Genomic DNA, 25,975 nt, shown 5'->3' on the forward strand with positions numbered 1-25,975 from the left:
GTTATAATTTAGAAAAATGAGCCTGTTCCACTGTGTAAAGAAGATAGATGTTATTCATTCAGACTAGCAGTATCTTTACAAAGAGTTAATTTGTAATGCTGAAAACTCTTTCAAGATAATCGTTAAAGTAGAAAAGAAAAAAAATTAATTGGAAGGTAAAATAAGAAAAATTGATACTGCAATTAGAATGGGATTTTAATTAATTAATTAATTAATTAATTTAATAGGTACACCCATTTCATACCTATTAGTAACCTGAATATACTAATTGGAAACTGGACTAAACTCTTTTACAGCTTAGTCTTTTATTTAAAATCAGATGTCTTTTTTTTTTTAAAGAATATGTGCACCTGCTCAGCCTTCAATTTGTTAGGCTTCATGTACATCTAGCAGACGACACCCTTTGTGTTAATCAGTAGGTCAGGATCTTGGCAGCACTTTCTATCTGTCTTTAAACAAATGAACCTGTAAATATCATGGCCAATCTGTAGATCAAATAAGAATAGCACCTTGCAGCCTGCTTCTTGCATCAGTTCTGAAGTTTTCCATTCAACAACTCATCACGTTTGCGCATAGTTATCTTTTTAGACTTCAGCAAAGCTTTTGATTTTGTCTCTCACAGGTTCCTCCTGGACAAAATGTCCAGCACACAGTTGGATAACAGTGTTAGGTGAAGGATGAGCAACTGGCTCACAGATGAGGCACAAAGGATTAGAGAGAATGGGGTGACATCAGACTGGGGACCTGTCACTAATGGGGTTCCACAGGGTGTCATCCTTGGGTCTGTACTCTTCAACATCTTCATAAATGAACTGGATGCAGGACTAGAAGAAATATTATTCAAAGAATATGTGAAATTCAGCATTTAGACTAATTTGTATATTTTTCTAAATGTTTTATTTTATACATGATGTCTAGAAAAGTGCTGGGCTAGCATGGTTTGTTTTTGAAGAGCTTCCTTCCTATGAACCAGATCAAACCTTTCTGGGTGTGGTTGTGTTATATTTCTTCTATTAGTACTTTTTAGTGACCAGTTTCTCTGGGTTTTGTACCTTCTCATTTTGTGAATGATGTTAACTGTGTTTCTCTTTAAGCATCCTAAGACTTTAAGTTTGGAGGGGATTTAAAAAGAATGACAATCCTGGTCTGTGGTGCTGCAGATAGGGTCCTAGTATCACCAAAGCAGAGACTCTCAGGTGTCCAGTCTTGTTGCTAAGTAACATGTTATTTGAATGTGTGTAGGTGTTATTTCAGAAGAGTCCTGTGCTCTGAGAAACTGTCCTAACATGCCTACTAATCTAAGTGTTAAGATGAAGTGAGGTGCTCCTTTCAGAAGGAAGAACATTCTCTGTCTCCAGTTTAGTGAAATGACAGAATGAGACTTGGAACAGGCATATAGTATCCATCAAAGGTTTCATCATAGTGGATCTTGTTTGTGGAATAAGTTAAGGTGCAGTTTATAAATAGGAGTGCACATTTGTATTGCTAAGTATATTATAAAGCATTTACAGAACTTTATTCACAAAAGTTTATTTCAAGTAATAAATCAACAGTAAAACACTGGTAATAAAGGGAATGGGACTACTTTTAAGACAGAAGAGTTCTCTCAAAAAGGGAGCTACTCCAGGATTAGGTGTCAGGTGGGAGGGAGACATTACATCATCCAGAAGGTGTTACTAGAGAAGACATAAATCAAGAGCTTGGTCCCAACACCTTCTCTCAAGGGAAGAGTGAACTTCCCTTGAGAACTTCTAACCTTGCTTAATCATTAGATTTTAAGTAGTTTAATCTGAAGCGCTATACTCTCTTTTAAGAGATTAATTATGTGCAATTTCTGAGGGACTTTACATATTTCATAATGAGTTATTAATGTATCTTAGTATTTATTTAGTCTTTATTAAGATATGCATTACTCTTCAGGTATATTTTGGGCAGGAGCAAAGTACCCTGTCTCTGTGTGTTACACAAGAGAAAGAAAAAGGCAAATAATTATGCTAAGATGTTCTTTATGCATCTATGAATACATTTTAACCTACTTCAGTATAATGCTTTACTTATAATATGTTAATAATTATTTTTATCAGTAACCTTAAGATGATACATAACTCTCTCAAGCTAATGCTTGAAATTATTTGATTATAATTTGCAAGTCCTAGAGTTCGTCTGTAGTCCTTTTGTTAGCTTTTTGCAGAGTGTTAATTAAATTTCCAAATTTGGTTCCATCATGCACCTGGAAGCAGAATAAAGCTTTTTACAGACCCCTCGGAGTTACTCCAATGTGCTAATGAGAACTGGAGAAAAGCTACTCTCAAACCAGGAAAGTAAGACAGAGTTTTAAAAGAGCTTTTAAAAAGCCCCATGCATCAACTAATGGATAACATTACAGCATAACAGCATACATACAGGATTATGCCATTCAGACAACTTGAAGTGTGTTTTGAAACCCCATGAAAAATGAATATTCAAATTGAGAATATGTTAACTCCATTAGGCATACATATAATTCCTATGGAAGGATTATAGGCCTTTTAGCTCTAGCTAATGAAAACTGATTTCATCAGGAGTTTTATATATTTTTTTGCTTTTTAAGTTAATACTGAAGCAGGGCTCAGTGCTGCCAGTACTGTGCAGTTTTTGAGTGTTAGATTTGGGGAGATATAAGCAGCTGAATATCTACAGATGTCTAGGACTCAGACTTGCAAGATGCTGATAATATCAGAAAAACCACCATGAAAGCTGGTGGAAACTTAAGGCCTTTTGTCCATGCATTGCTTAGCATCTGCCATGTTCAAGTGCATCCATGGCTTTTCATCAGGAATATGTGATTTGAATAACAGGATGGGATGTGGTGGTTGTGGATATTTCTGTATGAGCACATTCCAGTTCTGTTTAGCTGAGCTGGTCTTTATTTTCTCTCTCTAAAACTTCAGCAGTGCTGCTGGCATCCTGGCTGAGATGTCACATGGCTACTGCTGTCATTTACCTGTATACAGATCCTGCAGGTTTACACAGTTACTGGAGGCTCATGTAATTAAGCATTCACCTTTGAATGAAGATTTGAAACGGTTAATAGTAAAATGTATTATCTGTGAAACAAACATAAACCCTTTTAAATATAAAAACGTAAACCCTTTTAAAGTACCTTTAAAAAGACCTAAATCTGTGAAACAAACATAAACCCTTTTAAAATACCTAAATCAGCAGTGAGGTGTTTTCAGGTACTATATTATTGGTTTTCACTGATGATATGCCGGGGCCATGTATTGGGCTTTTTTTAGCAATGCAGGAGGAGGGCAAAAAAGATGACTTTAGCTGCTCACAGACAAGCTTGTGAATTGATTTTTCAAGAAAAGAGCAATCAAAAAGGTTTGACCATTCTGATTGCTTCTTGTTAGTGATTATACTTTTTGCCAGACCAGTAATGTCAGGTTTCAGAGGGTTTGGGCACTTGGTCACATTACATTCCTGTGTACTTAAATGGATTAAGATAAAAAGTCTGACTTGAAAAGGATATTTCAAAACTGACTGTGCCTGTGGTTTTGAATCCTGATGCTTTGAACAAAGAAGGGATTGATTTAATGGGATTAATGCTTAATCCAAATGAAGCAATGTACACACATGCCTTGAATGCTTTTGAGAATAACTACAAATATCACTCATAAAGTTCTGTAGAAAAATACAGAGATCAGACCTTTGTGTAAGTAAGAGATGGGACAAGACTGCTTTAGATAAAGGAGTACACAGGCAAAGCTGTGTTCACATTAGGTCTTCTGGATGACTTTTGCATATTTCAAGTCTTTTTTCGTACAAGTACGATATTTATTTTCAAATGCTGAAGTGTGAGGAAGTGTGACACTTCACTTTTCATAATTTTCTTATTTCAGATAAGAAAAAATATTTTCAAATTAGGCATTTTTAGCTACTCGGAGAAATTAAGACTGCCTGTATTTGCTGTGACTCTGCAGCCCCTCTAATTTCAGGGAAGAATTGCTTATTAAACCAAACAAGTTAATTAGTGTATTTTTTTTTTGTTTGAATTACTTTGCTGTTGTTGTTGGTAATATATGCAATATTGACAGCATTTATAGTTATTTCCTTTCATGTTTATTAGTAAAAGCCTTCTTGATATGCAAAATCCACCTGACTTCTTACAATGACCAGTGTACATCCTCACAATGTGTTTTCAAATAATCAGATCCTGTCTAAATGGGAAAAAGGATTTGGAGGGAAGCAATGACTGCAGTTTTTCAGAGATTAGCTGCTCGAGGATAAAATGCTGACCTTTGGTAAGTATTAGGCTAGCTCATCAGTTTTTACCCATTCTTTCCTCACTCCCCATGTGCCCCCCAAACTGGGAACCAGACTGGTTCACTGGTTTCACTTTAGGTAAAAATTAAAATTCTTGCCTAATCATGAGGTTTGATTAAGTTAGTGGTTTTAGAAAAAAGACCAAATATCACAACGCTAATGAAAAAATTGCAAGAATTGCTAATGACGTGTGTGACTCATGTTGCTAAATGGAGCAGATTTTTAAACATAGCTCTAGGCTTCAATTCTTTCAGCTCATTCACAGTCAGTTCTGCTTTATACTGAGCTCAGTGAAGCTATTCTCAGAGGACAGTGCAGTGTGACATGGATTAAAAGTCAGAGAGCAGAGCCATTAATCAATTCAGTACTACACAGGTTATCTAATATCTAAGAAATTTTTAAAATATTTTAGGCAGCATAAAAAGCTGAAAGCAAAAATACGACTGTATAGTGATTTTTTACTTTAAATTTTTTTTTTTTCTCTAAAGGGAGGCTGTTGAAGACTGGCTGAAAGGCAAGGAATAATTACTGATAATTGAAGGTTTTAGTTTTTTGTTTTATTTTTAAACCCAACTCTGCTATATCTGAGTTAGTAAACAGTGTGAAGGAGCATTATGTATTAGAATTGGATTTCTGTCTAGAGTGGTTCTTGGCATTGCATTTTCCAAGCCTGCTAGTGATGTCCTGGGCAGGTCTCGAATGTTGCTCTGGAGTAGGGTCAGGTCAGGGATGCTTCCCAGCAGGCAATCAACCTCAGCTGTGGCAATTTCCCCTCAGCTTCATTGTTGGAGATCATCAAGGATGAAGGAGTTATAAACCAGATGGTATGGCCAAAGAGAACATTTTAAACTGAGATCTACACAACATAGCTGGGTATGCTGGTCAGGAAGTGAGTGCTGGGCTGCCCCAAGTGGTGGGCAGCTGGAGCTGTCTCTTTGCCTATGGCTTGTTCAGAGGGGAATGAAAAGAGGAAGAGCTTATCTGATATGTGTGTGTCCTTCATTTTTTAATCACAAATTCCAAACAAATAGTTAATGTGTGCATACAACATGACAACATCAAGTTGTGTCAGATAGCAGCACTGAAATGCGAGTTGATTATTTTAAAATACGAATACAAGAGAGAAAGCTGTTTTGGTGTATGTATTTTTAATTAAACAGGATATAGGTATGGAGAGTAAGCTCCACTGCATAAATGGAATGAATGGACATCCAAATCAAATGCCAGATTCCTCCTTTAATTCCCAGAGCAATTATTCCAGTCTTTCTGGCCTGCTGAGTGGCCAGAGTTCAGCCCTCCTGAATGATGGTCCCTTTTGGTAACTGTCACAGCTCTGTCAGATGACAAATGTGTTCCAAATACAAGATGTGATGCTTTCTGGGGGTGCATGAAATGAAGTGAGGGGAGCTTTTGTTTGGGCTGCTTGGGAGGAAGTGTATAGACCAACACAGTTAAGAATGTGTGTACTGCTGCCTTTTCCTTTGCTAGGTGCTGTTGATGTATATACTTGATGCTCCACACAAGAAATTATGAACAAGAATGGGAGAAGTCCTTGCATTACTGGAAGTCATGGGAAGTAGTAGTGAGGGGAGAAGTAGTAGAGGAGAAATATTTCTAATGTGAATGAATGTAGAAAAGTTTGCTGCCCCTAATATTTAGGACCAATATGTTAACAAAAAAAAATAATAACCAGCATTGGCTTGTGTTATGTTTGTTGATAATTCTGTAAATGGCACCTGATTGGCATGATAAACTTTAGTTTCCTGAGTGTGGGTGTATTATTGTCCTGTTTATTTAAATGTTAGTAATCATTGCCTCTAAATATTCAAATAGGGTTTTTTGCATTTTTCAGAATTAAGGGATTACAATGCTTCAATCAAGAGGTCAAATAGAGAGGTCAATAATATTTAACATTACTAGAACTAATACATTACTAGAAAAATACATTACTAGAAGTTTTCAGGAGCATGTGAATGTTCAAGAGGGCGAGTGTGTGCATGTTGTTATGCAATAACTTTATTCTAACATGCATCTGACAATCAAGAAGGCTTTCCATATACCATAAAATAATTGCTTCTGTACAGCTGTAAAATGCTCTTACATTCAGGCATCTTTGCAACACTTTTTAGGCTTAATGTACATAAAACACAAACCATTAAAATTTCTTTGAAAAGGCGTGTATTTCTACATTTTGTGAAGTTACAATGTGTTATTGTTAGTCTTGGTTGTGGAGTTTGTGTCTATGTTTGCAGGGTGTGTTTTTTGATGCAGCAGGCTAACAATTGGGAGCTGATCAATAAGTTGGCCTTAATCTATGTAGAAAATAGGTTTAAATCACTCCTTTTTAACTCTGCAAACGTAGTTGTAAATCTTGTTCTTCTTGCTCCCATCTACAAATCCCACATTGAGAAAGAACATCTGCGCAGATACCTTTAGTGAAATAAAAATGGGTAATTTAAATACTGTTTAGGAATTCTTATATCAACTCTATTAATTACTTTTCTGTATAAGGTTAAAGCAGAGTTTTTAGCTTTAGGTTACTGAAGTTGCATAATATCTGGATATTAAACTTAAGACCTGTAGACTGAAGTCTTATTTCAAATTGACATTTTATTGAATTCTGATGTGTGTTTTACAAAACCCATAACATATAAAGGTTTGGATCAAGAAAGAAAGGTTATTTTCACTGAAGAAACAAATCAAACCTTTCAGAATTCCAGTTGCTAATTTTACAATCTTTTCAGGTCATAGTTTTTTACTAGAAGCAAAAAAGTGTTTCTTTGCAGTCTAGAGACAACTTGAAAATAGCAGACATTTTATCACAAGTCTGTTTTGATCATTTTTCATGTAGAACTTAAAGGGCAGATAAATTTTGATGACATTTTGATGGCTAAATCTTTAAAATGGGGTACTCTTTTGAATGATTCTTAAAACATGTTTCCTTTTCAAATTTTCTCACTGTGCAATTAGAAATACTTTTTCAAGGGTTTACATTTTTCTCATTTGAACAAATTACAGAATTATATTAATGAGTTTGATTTTTTTAGAACATGAAGCAATCCCTGAACTGGCTTTAAAATTATCTTGTTCATTTCGCACTTGTATTTCTTTATAGCTACATTATGATCTAACTCTACAAGCTTTCACCTAAGGTTAAACAATCAACATAGGGGAGATTTGCTTGTTTCCACCCCACCTGCTGATTATCTACTTGTCTTACTGTTTTATGATATACCTTTTCTTCCTCACTAATGAAAATCAGGATGCTCAATAAGCTCTTATTCAAGTGATTCATATATGGGGAATTGCCTTAAGTAGTAATGTTGTTCTTTGAGGTTATGATATCCAGCAGGAACTGCCACCTCTGGATTAAAAGGAGGGGTAGTTTAAACCAGTTTTGAGCTGTTGGGGGCTGATGTGGGTGAGTGATGTGGTGCAGGTGGTTGATGTTCTGCAGAGAGCTGTTGGTTTTTCTTCTGGTATTGCTTCCTGAAGACTTTCACAGTAAACATTTGTAAGAGATCTTAAATATTACCAACATTGACTAGCATTCAAATTGCACTGTGCCTCTGTTCATCACGTTCTGATACTGTGCAAACCATAAAATAGGAGAATTGATCTCATTTTGTACCACAAATACTTTCTGAAAGAGGTCACTGTGTTCAGAGGGGAGTTTCTTTTCTGCTAAACCTGGCTGCTTTCTGTGGAGAATTTACTATTACATTTAAATATGCAAAACAGAAGAGAATATGGCATATTTAGAGTCATTACAGTAGTTGCTGCCCTTCTTCCCCTCATATCTTATTAGTCATTACAGTTGTTGTTACTTCTCTTCCCCTCATATGCCATTAAGGCTTTTGCACTGGGGTGCCTGTTCCCTCTATGAGCAAGTCCCTCAGGACAGGCTCTTTTTATTGCTTCCCCTTTTGGACAGCCTCAGCACTGCTGGGTTCACCAGCCTGTGGCCAGTCATTTTGTTTGGGGGATTTGCAAAGTGTATAATCAGATTATAATTTTGTGAATTTGAAAATTTATTTATGAATGTCAACGATCTGAGATTCTGAATATTTCTTCTTTTTCTAAAATGTTACTGAATCTTTCTGTTGCAGATATTGTAAATACTTTTTATCTGCAATTATTTTGATTTTGATAACTAAGTTATTAAAGCAATGGAAGCATGCCTGTGAAAACAGTTTATACATCCAATGTAACTTAAATAATTCCAGTATTTGAAAATTGTGTGTGATTTTGGTGTTCCACAATAGTTTGTGTTGATTTTGCTGCCATTTGCATTGAGAACACTGAATTTGGTGCTCTGTGAGACATCCCAGTTCGCCTTCTTCTATCTCCTTCTAACCATTTTCTTTATCAATATATCATCCTGCATAGCTTAGAAATAATTTTATAGTCACAATCATAGTCATGAATTCCTACCTCGCTATTTCTCCTGGGTAATGTTTATATGTATGCCTTCAGGGGACTTTTTGTATCTTGTAACTTCTACTATTTTCTACATTACAGCTCATTTTTTTTGTCAGGATATTGCTCTTTCTGTTCTATTTAAATAGTCATGTATTCAATAAATGTATTAAACAAAGGGATATTGATTCTTGCTGGTCTCCAAGTATTTTCTTCATGTGAGGGAGTTCATACCAATAATGTAATCAATTAATTTTCTCTCTTTCAGGCTTAACAGATGAAAAAGTGAAGGCGTATCTTTCTCTTCACCCCCAGGTACTGGATGAGTTTGTGTCAGAAAGTGTAAGTGCAGAAACTGTGGAAAAATGGCTAAAAAGGAAAAATAACAGACAAGAAGGTAAGTGCTTTTTATTTGTGATTAATATTTAGCTTTAAGCAGCTCAGTTATTTTCAGATTTAAAAAGGAAATATGGTTTTGGTATAACTTGAATATTACAATTTTTGTATTTAGGTTCTATCATTTTTTCAAAAGCACAATAGGCTAACAGTTTTTTCAATATTTTGAGCCTTTTGGTATTTTTATTTTGAAATATACTGGTATTAATATTGGAAGTTTAGTTTACCCATTTTGAATTGAAAATACTATCCATCAACCTGTAGTGTCTTTTTTGAGAACATAACTTGGTTTTCTTGGATCAAAAATTGGTAAGTTTTGAATGAAAATTATTCATATGCCTCAATAAATTACTGAATATACCATCTCAAAAGTTCCTACTTGAAACATGTAATAAGTCAATTTTAGATAAGAATGTTGACATAGATATTATAACTGAGTGTGTTAAATTCTGGAGATATATCTGTTGTGTTTCTTTAGGTGAAATACCTTGCTAAATAGACCCAGAAAACTTTGTTTTGAGCCGGTTTGGGTTGACAGTGATCATAAATTTTGTAATGATCTTAAATTTTGTGAGATTGTCTGCAAACATAAGATTCAGGCAATTCTAACAATGATTTGTAATGTACCAGATAAAATGCAAAGGCAGAAATTACCAAGAAGGTTAGGGAAGAAACACTGGTTTTGCTTTGTGGCTGATTTCTAAGGTGTTTAGGGTTTTAAGTTCTAATGATAATTCTTATTTTAAAAGAGGGGCTATTGTTACTTCCTAGAAGATAGTGTTTTCTGGAGAATTATTAAAAAAAAAATGGTGGACAAGGAATGGAAAAGGCTATGTTGAGCCAGATTTTTGGTGGTAATGACTACATATCATCCTGAGGTGGCAATAAATTTTTGTTGGCTTAAATAGATTACCTAGCAGCAGAATAGAAGTATATAGCAACAGACTGTTTATTACTTTCCTTGTAGTTTGCAAACTACAGCCCAGCAGGAGGCCTATTGTTATAATCCACAACAACGATCAGAAAAGCAGTGTTATGAATCAGGGGAAAAGGTTGTGACAATGCTTTTTGTAAACAGATGAAGAAAAATACTTTCATGTTACCAGAAATGAATACTTGCTTTTTTGAGCTGTGTGCATTTAAAAAGAATAACTTTATCTAAGGCGCTTGAAATCATTGTAAGAAATCACTATGTGTTTGAAGCACACTTTATCGTATGGGTTAAGGATCTTTATGCTAAAACCAAATAAATGCTCTGGAAAATTTTTAGCTTCAAGAATCATATTTTACTAAGTGGAATTATTTATTTATTTATAAAGTGTTTCCAATTTTTGGGGAGAAGGCTATAAATGAAAGATAAATTTTTGCGGAAGTCCTCATAAAACTTTTTGTAGCAACTGCTAAAGTAAAATGACTACTGACCATTATCCTAATGAAGTTTTAATGTGAACAGGTACTACAGTGGGATTTTTCTGGTTTGTTCGTACACTTTAAAAATTCTATATTATGGCTAATTTTCCCCAAACTTGTATTAAAAGTGCCAAGCAATAGTTATGCTACCATTAGCATTTAGCTTCATTCTGTTATCATCCTACATGTCTTTCTGCCTTCTCTGCTACTTCCCTTTTGCTGACAGTGATCTTTAAGGTGGCCGTAGTTATTACACTAAAGGCAGTCATGCAGATGGGCTTCTTTAGTGCTGGATTTTAGATAAAAATAAGCAGAACCAGATTTAAAACTGCACTTGCCAAGAAAAATAGATTAATTTGAATGAATTTTGTTTATAGAATGAAATGGATACTGATGAGTGTTGTCTGTGATTTTCTTGTAGAAAGATAAAGTCTATAGTCATATAAAATATTTCTGATAACAACATATCCCAATCTTTCAGAAAGCAATATTTTCAGGAAAGAAATTTGCTAGATTATATACTCATTTCATGCTATGTATGTACAAATTGTACTGCCTGAGTTATGGTGGCGTTGAGAAACAAGGGGGAGAGGATGGAACTGATGCTTTTGGTGTCAGCACGGATCTGTGGTGACTTGAAGTGACTGTGTAGCCTAAGTCACTTTACATCAGTAGGGGTATAATTTTCCCTCTATCCCTTTCGCTTCAGTCTAGTCTACTTTACAAATGCTCACATCATGTAATGTGATACAGCCGGAAAAGTAAGCGTTGTTTTTATGAGGAAGTTGCCAGGCAGGAAAAAGGCTGTTCTGAGGTCTCTGGCTTAGTCTCTGTACTCTTACACGTTGGTGACGCAGAACAGTCATTAACCTATATGCAGAAATTGTGTCCTGCCTGATTTACAGACATCCAGCTGTGCGTACTCTTCAGCCAGAAGTCAATGGGCCTGCAGCCAGGGTAGTTTATCTGAATTTCATTAGCATGAACTGAAATGTCTGATTTGGACTTAAATGAACCAAATTTTATCTGTGACTGAGATTCACTGGATTAATTACTGTAAATGGTTTGGGTTTTTAAAACCTAAATTAATATAAAGGGAGGAAATCACTAAATATTGCAGTGTTTAAAGTATAATATATCCCAAAATCTAATGAGTTGAGTCCTCAGTGTGTTAGATCTTGTATCTATCATAGTAAAATGATAGATTGAAATTTGCTCCTGACAGGTTGATGGGGATGGTGATCTATCTGGGATTATAAGACATTTTTTTCTTTAAATTGTTTTTTTTCCTTTTCCTGGTATATTGGAGAAAACCTACAAAGGTAGCATTGGAAAGGAATGCTGCCTATGCTGATATTTGGGTATTCACTGCCACTTTTTGAACTGTGACTATTTTCTACCAATAAATTACATGTTCAGAACAAACCTGGGTCTTGCATTGCTGCACACAGAATTTCCAAACAACTCTATTTTTTGTATATTTGTAATACACAAACATTTGAGTTTTAAATTTTTGCTATCCAGATCATGGCAGAGTTAATCAGCCAGGAGGAGATCTTTTCTTTTCCAGATGCCTGGATATAGTACTCACAGAACTCATGAAACTTCTTCCATTGTCCTCTTTCATATCATTCAAGCAAAAGTGGCAGATGATTGTAGCCAGAACTATAATATTTGGAAAGGTTTAGACTCTGCTGCTGGATAGATCCTCATCTCCTAGCAAATTTCTCAGAAAAATATTTATAAATTCCAAACTTAATTATATTATTTGAAACTTCACTGCCATAGCAATAAGAGGATAAGCACATTGATTACAAGCCAGATGTGCATCTTTTACACTGTTGATACTGAATTTTGTAGATGTCTTTCCTAATCTTTTTAATTACCCCTTATATAATAATAAGAAAGGACAAACTGTACTGACACAGAATTTCTACATGGAAAGCTGCCTATATCACTTAAGAAACTCATCACTTCCCATGGCCCTCACATTCATCACAGTGCATGACTCTGTGCTTAATTACTGCTGAATTTGGAAACGTTAACAGCTTTGTAAATAATTTTTTTTCCAGCCAAATTTGCCAAAAACATGTAAAGCTATGTATAGTGGGAACTTAAGGTGCTTTGTCATTGTTAATACAAATGTTGTTAAGTAATTAATAAAGACAATTAAAAAAAATTAAATGGAAAGTAGTACATTCAGTACACAATATGACACTGATTATACCCAGAACTTATAATCTTTTAAGTGCAATTGACTTACTGCATTTCCAGGAACCTGATATTTCATAACTTAGCTGCTAAAAAAATGCAGTAATTAGAAATTAGTTGCTTAATATAAGTATGGCATTGCTGTAATATTTGAACTGTACTAGGCTGCATCATTGACACATAAATAATAAAGTTTCACATAAAGAATAAAAGTACAAAAAGTGATTTCTGTTGCTGAATTTTCAGGTTTTTAGATATCAGCATGGTAGGCTTTAAAGTTGGCTACCATCATGTAAGAGACAAAGTAGTGAGTTTTTGAGAGGTGTTGATGTGTGACTATTTAGGGAGCAAGTCTGTACTTAGATTTTTATTGTTAAGGAATACCCAAGTACATATTTCTGCATTAGCTCATAGTTATTCCATTATTTGCTCTATCAATTATGTTATTTATTTCTGCTTTTAAAAGGTGGTGTATAGAGGCCTGTTATTTGCACTTTGCCTAAGGTTATTAAATAGGTGAAAGGATGGCTAACATGCATTTCCATAAGCAGGAATAGTGTATATAAAAAGATACATGTAAGGAGGATATGTGCCAGTATGTATATGCTAAAGAGATGTCAGCTTGCTGCCAGAATTATAAAGAAACAAATGGAGCCTATTCTTGATTTGTTAATTTTTGAGGACTGTGCCTTTTTGCACCGACTGAGCAGAGATACCTGTTCTGAAGCACAGGATAGTAGCTGTAGAACTGTAGGTGAAGGATACTCAGAATCTGGAGAGTGTCACTGCTGTGATGCTCCACAGCTTGTTGCAATTCTGACTTCTCCCCAACCTAGGCAAGAGGACTGATATGGGAACATGTTAACAACCTCCTTGATTTATAATTAGGGTGGCTTAATATTTCATTGATGCTGCAGACATGCTGTTTTATTCTGATGCACCCCTGCTGTGCTTATGTGTGTGACATCCAAGCAGGGCTTCTTATTACCAGACTATACTATTTACATATTTTGATGCCTTTCTTGGATTTTTTTTCCATTTTTCTCAAAATAAGACAGAAAGGTTGTATCTTCCAATGCCAACTGGAATAATTGCTTGCTATGCTCTTGCTCTTCATTCAGTGCTTGCCAATGGCCAGTTAGATACAAGATGTTGGTCTAAGTGGTCTTGTTCATCTGAACCAAGGTAACTTATGATACTGACAAGTGTGACTTTCCTGGGATAATATCCAGACTGACAAAACTTGTCTCTATTGGGAATGTTTTTATCAGAAAAGTTGCAATAATATCTGGGGGCTTGGCTGTGTAGAACCTGTTTCTCTGTGTATTTGGCACAGTCCTCACTTCCATGGAGATAAAACTCATTGGTAGACTTTTGTATGGCATAGTTTGCAGGTTGCCATTTTTCATGTGTCTAGAAAGTCTATGTTAATATCAGTATTTCAGAGGCAGACAGGTGAAGGCACTTCCCAGTTCTGTGGTGGAGCTCTACATAGGAATGCCGTTTAAGTCCAGATAATGAAAATGGAATACATGTGTCAGAGGTACAGAAGAATTTTGGAGTAGCTATCTGGGGAGACTGTTGTATTGCACCATTGCTTTTAAAAATGTTTTTTATTGCTGCATGATTTCCTGAAAGAGTCAGTATAATTGTCAGAGGTGAAATGGTTTCTTTCCTGTGTGATCAGTTCAATTTTTTTTTAATTTATTGTTTTCTCTTAATTAATCAGAAGAGAATTATAAGTGGGCTCACTTTGGCTGTGAAAATATAGAGAAGGAGTTAATGAAGAAGTTCTCCCTGTTGTGTTCTCAGTCTGTTTTTTTTTTTTTTTTTTGGACAAAAAGGGTTAATGGAAAGGATATTTAGGTTAGATAGAATAGGATTTTTTTAAAGGATTGATAGTACAGAAATACTGAGCAGTGGCCTCTTGGTAGATAATACTGTGTAGATAACACATCAGATAATACTGATGATGAAGTCTTTTGTTCAGTGTGTGGGTCAATGTTGTAGCAGTTCCTTATTTTATTCTTTGTTATTTGAATGGCTATCACTAGTGAACTCCAAACAATCCAAAAAATGGCATGGTACTTTTTTTTTTTTTTTTAATTTGCTGAACAGTGTGAGAGTTTATTGTCTGATTGTTTTTGGGGTTTTTTTGAGTGAGTCAGGTGAAGGACGTGATTTTTCTGTTTTTCTGGAGTTCTGCATATTTAGAATTGTTTAGATGGTTAGAGATTTGCAGAATGTAATCCTTTAATGACGATATGTTTGGTCTTAGGAAGTAGACGTCACTGCTTGGTCTGAGTTCCCTCTTGAACTAATTATGTTAATCACATTATATCTAGAGTAATTATTCTCAACATGTACTTATACTAATGTTTGTTGTGTCTTTGTTAAGCTTGAATTAGGAGTGTTTATGTTTTTTCTGTCTACTCAAAACCACTGTTCCTCCTTACTTCTAAACCTGGCTTCACAGAATCATTTTCTGTGCAGTACTGCTTGTTAGAGTAGAAAATAAACAGACGCTAATTTTTGTCATTTCTCAATCTTTCAGTGAATTAGGACATGGAGCTTCTTTTTCTATCATACTGAGAAACAGGTTTTTCACTTTTCTTACTATTTCTCTTCAGTTTACATTTTGAACATTTCCAGATGATCAATATCTTTCTAAGGAGTGGGCAGTATAAGAGAGATAGTATTTAAATAATGGGTTAATTAACATTATATGCAATACAAAACCATTTCTCTCCTGTGCGAGACAGTTCTCCTGAATCTTGTCTGGCCCTGCTGTTTTTTGTTTTCAGATTGTTTCTCTTCTGTACACTGATCTTTATTTTTAGAGTAAAAATCAAGTAAACAAAAGAAAAAAATCTCAATAATTGGTGGAGAAGATCCATTCTGCTGATGTATGTGGAGACTGTATACCCATGTAGCAAACACTTTTTAATGATGATTATTTATGTCAGTGTCAGCTAACCTGTTTTACCTGGATTGAAATGGAGTAGGAATGTTCTCATGGTCTGTAAGCTGAGAAAGAAAGAAAGAAATAACAAGAGAATAGTCATTAACTTTTATGGGACTTTCAAATCCAAGTTTAGAAGTATTAATATGATTAATGTTGGCTAGACAAAGCCTGTAATCAAAGATTGACCAATAAGGATAAAAAGCAGAATGTAAAATAATTACAGATGTTAGCATTGCTTGTTCTGTCCATTAAATGAGACCTGCATCTTTGAGGAAAGAGAAGTATGCAGTCACACAGTGTGATAGTCTGTTACACCATGTGCACAAATAAAGGATATTTATTCATGGACGTTCTGTATGCGAGTAGTGAAAACTCAGTTCAGCAAAGTTCTCAATGTCTTATCCGTATATTATATATGTATAGAAATTCTGCAGCTCTTTTGTATCACAGGAAGTACAGGAAGCCCTGAGGAGGAATGAAAATTCATCTTTTACAGGAGATGTCTAGTTGGATATAAATGCTAATTCCATGCTCTAAATGGATGATTTTATATTTCTGTGGGCAGAAGCAAGTAATGATATTTGACTTAACCTCATATTGGCTATTAGTGAAGATTTTCAGCAGAAATTTTACTTTTGAAACTCCTCTGATATCTTAAGACTTTGAAATGAGATTTTATACACAGAACAGTAAATCACAGACATAGTATTGGCTTATTGAAGACCAAAAAAGTGTGTGATTCTGCAGTGATTTAGCTAATTGTGGTGATTCAGTTACTTTATCCTTTAAAATATCTGTGATTAGATGGAATTTTAAGTTAGTTGTCCTGTGTTTGTTTATCAGATCAGATTTAGTGTTGCTAATTTAAAGTGTGTACTTTTCATGGTGAGTCATAGATACTCCCTTTATTAGTCCTAGTGGCTAGTGGTAGATCAAGTTCTTTGTCAAAAAATTACTTCTTCATACTCTTCATCCTGGCATGAAATAAATCCTGTCAAATATCTTTTAACTGGACTATCATAAACTGCTTTTGTTTTGTTTTGGTATTTTTTTTGCATGTTTTATGAATGAAAGTTAAATTATATTCCCATGTCATTCAGCAAGAGAAAGGCCTAAGCATGACTTCATTCCCATTGATTTACTTCTATATATTCCCTAATTACTCCTTCAGGAGATTATACCCATTTAAATATGTTGTAGGAGGAATACTTGTATTGCACAGAAATGAGCACTGTTGCCTCTGCTTAGCTGACATAGAGTTTTGTTTGTGTCACAAATATTATTCAAATACTTTGAAGATGTTATTAGGTGTGTAGATAGAAATTATTTGTTTCAAAACATGTACTCATATTTCAGACAATAAAAAATCCAACAACAAACCCACAAAATTTTGAGATGAACCCTTTTCAATGACCTTCAAAGATACAAATATTGAACAGAAAATCCAGGTATTGGAGAAAAAGTCCTCTTGAAGATTATTGAGGTTCTAAGTACTTGTAAGTAAACTGTGGAATTCCTGGACAATTTTCACTACAGAGGTTAAAGACAATTTTCAGTATTCTGAGAGAAATTTTTATTTTCATAAGCTCTCTGAAAAAATGGATGCATACTAGGATAATAAGACTTCATTTGTATTGAAAACTAAATCCAGATACATAGAAACCTAAAGAATCTCATAAAGTGTCTGATAAAAATAAGGTTTGGTTGATCTTTGCCTCTGAGGCCTAGTTGCATGGCATGTGACATCTCGAGGCTAAACTGCTTTTCCTTCACACCCAAATATGATTTTGCATCCAAACTACCATCTGGACTAGTCCTGGGCAGGGTTACTCCTCTCATCTGATCCCAAATATTGTTTTGGGGAAGTGCAGATTGGCAAGATCCAAGCCATGCTTTGGGTGCAAAGTTAATCAAGTCCTGGTGATATTCAAGCCCAGTCTACAACCCTAATTCCTCCATTACTTTAGGCCTAGATTGAATTAGCTGTTGCAGCTCAAGGAGGGATGCTAGGAATACAGTGGAAAAATCAGCCATTAGAGCTTGGGAACGGATAGAGAGCTTAGCCAAATGCAAGCAAACAGGAAGCATCATTAAGTCACTGTGGAAATTCGAGGTTAATTTGAAGTTCAGATGTTCTGTACAGGTAATACCATCTCCTCATGATACATAGAAGAACAAAATTAACCAGATGTCTAGATGTCTCTAATCTGTATTTCTGGAAGTCCAAAACACAAGCAAGAAAGGAAGTAATTTTTTTTTTACATGGATCTCTTTGTTGATACAATATATGTGACAAGCTACATTTCCATCAGCACAGCAGAGGGGGACAATGAACTATTTGACTAGCAGCATGTGAGGCTTGGAGGAACTACTTCACCTGACTTTATCAATGGCAAATAAAATGGATAACAGTCCACTGAGTTTAATTATGTTTAATTTTTTTTTAATTCTTTAGACAGTTTGAGCAAAATGTCTGACTGTCAATTGTGGAAGTGGAGGAGATTGTGTATAGTCATTTTCTCTAGGTCTGAGGGGAATGGATCTTTTTTCTCCCTGTGGAAGTCTTAAAGCTCAGGTGTAAGGAGGTTTGGCAGGAAATTATAATGGACTATAAAACCAGTGTCAGTTGATGTTGAGCCAATGATAAGTATGAATTTTACTTAAAGGATTTGTCTTGTTTAAGCATAAGGACAAAAAAGCTAAAAAAGAATTAATTGCCTAATTAGGTTAAGGAATAATTTCTTCTCAAAATAATTATTGTTTCTGTTTTTTATAAATTCTGTGAAGACATTTTCATCTACTTATCTAATTATATGGCATTTGAGGATGCTCAGTTACTATCCATACATCTTGTGTTCTTTTGTGGGTTTGTTGATTTTGTGGAGGGAAGTTAGCAAGGTCTGAATTTCTTGCACCAGTTCAATTCAGCCAGTAAAAGACCTCCAATTCTTATAGTGTTACTAACTCATTGTAAAGCCTTTCTTCCTTATTATCTTTACACTATTATGACTACCAAACAGAAAGGGATTCTTTATTCTGCAAAAGACCTGAACTGTAGCAGAAGTTTTATGATTGTCACGAAGCAGACAGTTGACAGATTTACCTTTTCCATAACAGAAGAATGGAGGGCACCCTGCAAAACAAATTGACTACAGATTTGAAACAACAGGATGTCCTTCTTCACACAACCCATGCCTAAATTATGAACCCATTAGCATAATATATTTGAGATGTTAAAAATGTAAATGGGTTCAAAAAGTGATTAGACACATTCCAAAGAAGAAATACTTCATCAAGAGCTGTTACATACTATGATCCTGATGCAGCCTCCAGCTGAGAAAATTCATAAGCATCTGATTGCTCTGAGGACATACTGGAGTAAGTATACTCTGTACATCTGTAGTCTGTGTTTTCTCTCCTTTTCATACAGTGTAAATTCTTCATACTCTTTTCCTATTTCATTTCTAAATGAGCTGTTACTAGCCTTTGTCATAGGCTACAAACTCGAGTAGATGGACTTTTAGTTCAGCAGAATAGGGTCGCTATTCTCTGTCGTTATGCTTCTCTGGCCTTTCTGGGATTTATGTACCACCCGTTGTTAGAATTGTGAGTCAGATTGTCTTAACTCATTTGAATATGCTGGAAAAGAAACTGGATTTTTATACTATAACACATTGTTTATGGATCTTCTTAGATAAGCTGCAAGAGATCTCTTCAGTTATAACAATAAGGCATCTTTGAAACTCTTTGGAGACAGCACCTTATTCAGACTTATGTTAGCTGCCGTACTGAGCTAAATTGTTTTATTCTTTCTTTCAACCTGCAGTATGCAGAGATACCCATAAGTGATGATCTTTGGCTACAGAAAAAAAAGGTTTTCTAGTTGAAATTCCTGAGTAACAGTGATTAAGATACTTTCTCATATTTATTTTTTAATGTAAAGGTAGAATGTTTTGTGTGTTTTATTGTTTGTTCAGGTAGCAGAAGGGAGCTCTTTTACAGGGTGCTTGGTCCTCATCCTAACATGCTGGTTTCATTTCATCTGTCATTAAGTATGGGGAGTGAAATGGAAAGAGAAAACGGATGATGGTGTTGATGAGCAACAAAGATTAGAAAATTAATAAAACATGATTCAATAATGGATGTGGGAGGAGGAATGCTTGTGAGTTTTTTGAAGGGTTTATAGCAATTGGGTGTAACTGACATCAGGTTTTGGTGACTGGAGCAGGGAAATGGCAACAAACTTGTTACATTTATACTAATTCAGTCCAAGAGGGTTCATTGTAAACACTTGGAAATGTCTTGAGAAGTGCATAAGGTATTTGTATAGCAATAAAGAGATGTTTATTCTAGGGGACTTGCTGGGCAGTGATTTTGGATTTACAGTAAACACTTGGGGAGACTTGTCAAAACAACTTTTTAATCTAGTAACTACACAGTGACCCTTCTTTTTAAATCAGAGTTGTCATGATCCACACAGTGAATGCCCTTCTGGAAGAGGAGGTTATTTCAAATGAAGTTTTAAATTACCAGAATGTGCTCTTTTTGCATTGTAATACCTAGGAAACCATGTCATTGTGACACCTGCTGGTTTGTCATCATATATTTCGTGGTCAATCATGAATGTGCTTAAAGAATAATCTGAGTTCTCCCTATTGTCTGTTACTTTTCTTAAACAAAATTTTAGTTTTACAGATAATTGTTTTTACAAATGTGTACTATTACCAGGTTATGTTTTACAACTGTTCTCTGGCCAAAACAATTTTTGGAGAAAATAACTGTCATCTCCCCATCTACCAATATGATTGTATTCAAAACATTTTTTTTTTTCTGAGGAGTAAACAATGGCCATAAATCTCTGATACATTTCAGTGTTTGAGGTACCTATTGTAGCAGCCAACTGTATACACCAAGTGCAGTGAATATATAGATATATATCCAAGTACAGAGAAAATGGTACCATATAATAGAGAAAAATGGTATTTGCAAGTATTTTTTCATGTTCTGAGAGGGTTTTTTTCTTCATCGTAAACTCTTTGTTGCACTGATCAATAACAGTTACCAAGTTTTGAATAAGCGCAGTTTGAACAGGTATAGAAACAATTTTGTCTCTTCAAAATTCAGGGTAGGTGTCACAGAACAATATTGTAGAGTGACAGAGGAAATCTCAGAAATACTGTTGTTTGCCATGGTCCAGTCCAGCATTTTTAGTGACCCTTTTTAGATCTAAACACTGATGAATGAACTACTTGTCCATGTTGACAGTTTTGTATTTCACAAATTAGTCTTTATGATTGGAGAATGCACAGGCTCAAATTCTGGAATAAATACTACAACTGTATGTTTCTACACTTGTTTATTTAATCACGGCTGAGATTGGCCCTTTTACACAGGGACATAAACAAGATTCTTTTAAACACACTTTAAAGAAACTCACCAAAACTAAGCTGATTTTCGGGATGGTATAGGTGATTTGAATGTTTTCTTTGCAGTGTGACAATGGCAATGCAGTTTCTGTTCACAAATGTGGATGACTTGTTATTATTTGGAATTCAGCATTTTTTAGTTTATGTAGCTGTCCATCAGCTACATTTGGAGATGCTTCTGGAGCACTTCTATGAAAAAAGTACTGAGAGAATCTAGCAATATTTCTGGGGGCAGCTTAAAAAATTAATTGTGTGGGTTTCTGATTGTTAACAGTGCCAAAATAATTATTTTAATAGAAACAATGAAAGGAGAAAAGCTATATACACAGAATCCTCAGGAATAAATGTCAAGTTGAAGTTCAGCTTGTTTCTTTTCTTTTTTCTTCTTGTAAATCTAGTTAAAGGGAGAGCATATTTGATTTAGATTTTCTTCATTCTTAATAAATGTGCATAAAATCTTGGATAGTACTGGAGTTACAATAATTGTTTTTCTTTACTTTTATGACACATCTTAAAGTAAAAGCTTATTTCAAATAATACTATATTTTCTCTGGAAGTTTTCTCAGCTCCACAATTAATTAGTTGAGTTTTTGAAGAGCTCTCTCTTCTACAGGCCTAAGAAATTATTGACATTTTCTAAGTGATTGTCTTTATGTGGATCTTCAGGCATTGAAATCAACACCAGCTTAGCTCAGTGTCATCTAATTAATATGTGTAGTTTATTTTCCTTTAATAAATAGGCAGAACAAAACCTGGTGCTACTAAATTTTCTCTACCTCTCTAGGCTTATCATTTTTAAAATACATATTAATATATTTCTTTTTATACTTCTTCAATTCTAGGATTGTTAGGAATGACACAATTTTTCCTAGTTTTCATTCCAAGATCTGCCATTTCTTTTTACGTTACAGTAATGGAATGATTTTCCTTGGTCTCAAGGTTCTCTCTGTCTCATATGTCTCAATCCCTCAGATATGGTTATTTTTCACTACTCTTTCTGAAGACGGATTTTCTTAAAGAGTGCAGAAACAGAAGCATTTTTTGTATAGTAATTAGAGGAGATTTGTGTCAGAGACAGGCAGTCAGGAGCTTTCTGACTTCATAAAACTTTGGTGAATTCTGATTCCACCTTTACCTCTTAGAAAAAATTATTTAATAAGAGCTCATGCCCTGACTGTTTTCATATCCTTGAGGCTTCATTTCTGCATCTCAAAAGGTTAATGAAAACCTTTGCTGTGGTAAGTGACAAGCTCACACATTTTAATAAGGAGAATAAAGTAAAAGAAGGACAGGTATTTTTTTCATTCTTATCAGAACCTCTTTTTGGACATTTGCATCAGATATCACCTTTGGTTTTGAAAAGGTTTTTAAAACATGTCCAAGATACAAGCCTAGGGGAGGAATCAGAGGAAACTGGCTTGGTATCTCTTGTGTTTCCTCGAGGAAACATATTAGAAATCCAGAGAAAGTATTGAATTTCTGTTCTGACTTCTCAGTAATCCTGATATCTCAGTTTGACCTTTGCTTTGAAAGTACCTCAGATTAGTTGCAAGAGATTGTATTTTGTTAAATGTTTTTCATTTGGCGTATTTAATCTTTGCAAATTTTCCTTTTAGTGGTTGCACAAAGTTTATGTTGAGTTCCAGATGCCAGCATCTATATACACAGGAAAAAAAACCACAAAGCTCCAGTTCATTTTGTTAATTTTAATAGAAAGGCTTGGGTTAATGCAAAAGCAGAATGTATTTTTTCCATAGAAAAGGTATGTGGAATTCCTTATGAATTCCTTATGACCAGTTGAAAGCTGCAGAAAAATACATGTGAAACTGTTTGGTGACTTAATCTCACTCCTGCAGTTAGTTTTCAAAACAAGTGGCCTGATGTCTAGAGATGGTCAGGTCCCCTAGTAGTGAAACAGTGGTGCCTTTCTTTGAGTTGATGATACAACGTGCTTGTTTTGCTGCTAAAACACATCTGAAGATGAAGTCTCAGTGACTGTCTAAAAAGTTACTCTATTGTAACAAAAAAAATTGTCAGTACCTGAGTATTTGCTCCTGCCTTTCATACTGAACTCATATCAGAAGAACCCTCTGAACTTGCTTACAAATCCTCATCTTATTGAGTACTTGAACAAATTCAGAACCTTACAGATTTTCTTACTACTAGTTTCAGCATTTACTAGAAAATTACTGCTCTGAACATTAGTATTTCAAAGATACTGTGGCATAATACATGAAAAACTGAGCTGCTCTGTCAGTAGAGAAGCTTAGAAAACAGCTTACCTGTTTATCCCATTACATCTTACTCATGCTTTTTGTAAACATCCTTAACTACATTCCCAGTAAAGATAGGGATATGACGAGGCTTTACCAAGTGGTTTCCTTCTTTCCCTTATGTACTGAAATAAGAATTCTTTGGGGAAGCATAGGACAGACGAGAAAAGGACAAAAGCAGGACTAGATGCATGTAGTCTATGAAAAGGAGTGAATTGTGTAATCTATTTGTGATGGCAGGCTGAGACACTCACCCTTTTCAACTAATTAGCATTCCATAGATGCAAACAAATATATAGTATTTTTTCTATTTCTTTTTCTTGCTGGTTTTCGTTCCGATGATGCTGCAGAGCCTGGGTTTCTTTGGGCTTAAAGAAAACCTAATTTCCAGGATATAACAAGTTGCATTTTAAGTAATAAGTCCTGTTTAGATTAATATTAACTGTCAACTTAAACCAACATGCTAGAGTGGGTTTCTAAAAAAATGCATGCAGTTATATACTTGTTTTATGTCTGTGGGAAATCCTTTTATACATCAAATTAAAGGACACTTGCTAAATTATGTATGGAAAAAGAAGTAAGTTTAGTGACTGGTAATATTTTAAATGAGAACTTTTAAAATACTTAACAAGGATTTTTTTCTTGTTTTCATAATTACGAAGTGATGTTAAGTAGGAGAACCAGGATTCTATCACTAATATTTCTGATATTTATTTCTGAATATTTATTTTGCTGTGCTTTCTGTGGATCAAATTATGTACAATATGATTATAACTAGCATTGATCAACTGATAGACTAAACTGAAAGACTGTTTTCCTTATTTTTTGCACTCTAAACTACCTCCCAATATGTTGCCAAAGAAAATGTGTCTTTGGGGACAGAACCCAGTCTGCACCACACAGCTGACTTCCAAGCCTTTCCACTGGAAAGCCAGCCATTATTTTCTACTCTCTACTGCATAGTAGGGTGCATCCACCCATTTACAGCACTGAGCCATACCTTTTTATTTTATGGTAATCTTTTGTATTTGGTATTCATAGGAATAAATTTTCTCTAGCCTTGTAGGTCATATTTCTCCCAAGACAAAACTGAAATATAATAGGTGCTTTTTTTTTTAAAGTGTTTTTGAAAAAGTTGTAGTCTCTAGCAATGGGTTTTTCTTGGAACCAAACACATTTTTACCCTGTCATTGATATTGTAGGCACACCTTATCCAATTTCATTGCCATACTACAGTCGGCATGCAAAAAAACCAAAAAGTAAATTAGGGAGTAGGTTCGGATTCTTCCAGTATATCTGAAATTATAATGGAAAGAGAAAGTATTAAAGGCACTAATACAGTGTAAATCAGTTACTGGAATCACAGGCATCTTTTAGAACAAGATTAGGAAATCTGTCACTGTGCTGTCAAAGCACGTTTCTCTCCATGCTTGTTTTCTACTTGAGATTTGGCTAAATAATTCAAAACTAGGAGGCTGAAGATAATTTTCGATCTTAATGCCCCTCCTCTTTAACTATTCCTAAACTATTATCATCTAAATAATCAATCCTAAATAATTTAGATGCAGAATAGACCAAAAGAAAGAGTATACTCAGAGGTATGATTTAGCAATGTTTGTCTTGATTGTTAAGAAGTATTTCAAGATTTGAAGGGAATAGTGTGAATTCTTACATAAACTTTTCTCTGTCTGGTCTACAGGTACCTAAAATATATTAAAGCTTCTTATTCATTCCAGTCCTATGCTAAAGGAAACTAATAAATAGAAATGAATGTTGATGTGATCATCATGTTCTTTGAATGGAAGAACCCATTAAATCTGGACATCTCTGCAACTGCTACATATTACTAAAAAGAATGTGTCCGTGTCTCCAGCCAGAAGGAAGCCATATTTGCATTTTGTTTTATTAAATATTAGGCTACTACATATGAATGAACTTGTCATGTTAAAAAAAATAAGTAGCAATCATCTTAGCAGAGAATTTTCAATACCTCCTTGAAAGTCTTTGGAATCTCAGGCTCCTTTAGTTGGCCTTGAATAGCCCAGTCATTAGGAAACTGAGATGCCAATGAATCCTGTCAGCTCAAATGTTGTTCGCTTGGGCTAGAACCTTCTTGTTCCCAGGAAATAACTCTGTGGTTGATTTAAGCCTGCACTACCCGCCCTCAGCTTCCATCCCTGGGTGTGTATATCCAGCCTTTCCCATGCACTGGTCGTTTTGCCAATGTAATTGTAGATTATATCTATGGCTCCCTGCTGCAGCTGTAAACTGCCCCAAGGCAGTGGGGAGAGCAGAGAGGTGGCAGTTCAGGCTCAAATTGGTTTCTGCTGGTGCGGACCTACACCTTGACATTCCTTTCTAGATAGTTTAATCTCTTCAGGAAAAGAGAGTTTCAAATATTCTGATCTGAGACGGCATCAGTTGGATCTGATTAAGTAATAGACAAACATTAACAAAACGCTGGATACGGTTTAGGTAATAGAATCACAGAATGGTTTGGTTTGGAAAGAACCTTAAAGATCATGTTCCAAGCCCCCTGCTGTGGGTAGGGACACCTTTCACTAGAG

General features: G+C 35.0%; 1 protein-coding gene across 2 annotated transcripts in view; it reads left to right on the forward strand.

The window, feature by feature from the left end:
• The window catches only part of PDE10A (phosphodiesterase 10A), a 164,904-nt gene that overhangs the window by 63,929 nt on the left and 75,000 nt on the right, over window positions 1-25,975 (forward strand). The window contains exons 5-6 of one of the 2 annotated variants that reach the window (XM_053974343.1): window positions 3,219-3,232; window positions 8,996-9,124. In XM_053974343.1, coding sequence (XP_053830318.1) covers window positions 3,219-3,232; window positions 8,996-9,124 — 143 coding nt within the window. The remainder of the gene's footprint in view (window positions 1-3,218; window positions 3,233-8,995; window positions 9,125-25,975) is intronic. The other variant, XM_053974341.1, reaches the window with a different exon arrangement.

This window comes from Vidua macroura, chromosome 3 (assembly GCF_024509145.1).
Source record: "Vidua macroura isolate BioBank_ID:100142 chromosome 3, ASM2450914v1, whole genome shotgun sequence".
Lineage (NCBI taxonomy): Eukaryota > Metazoa > Chordata > Aves > Passeriformes > Viduidae > Vidua > Vidua macroura.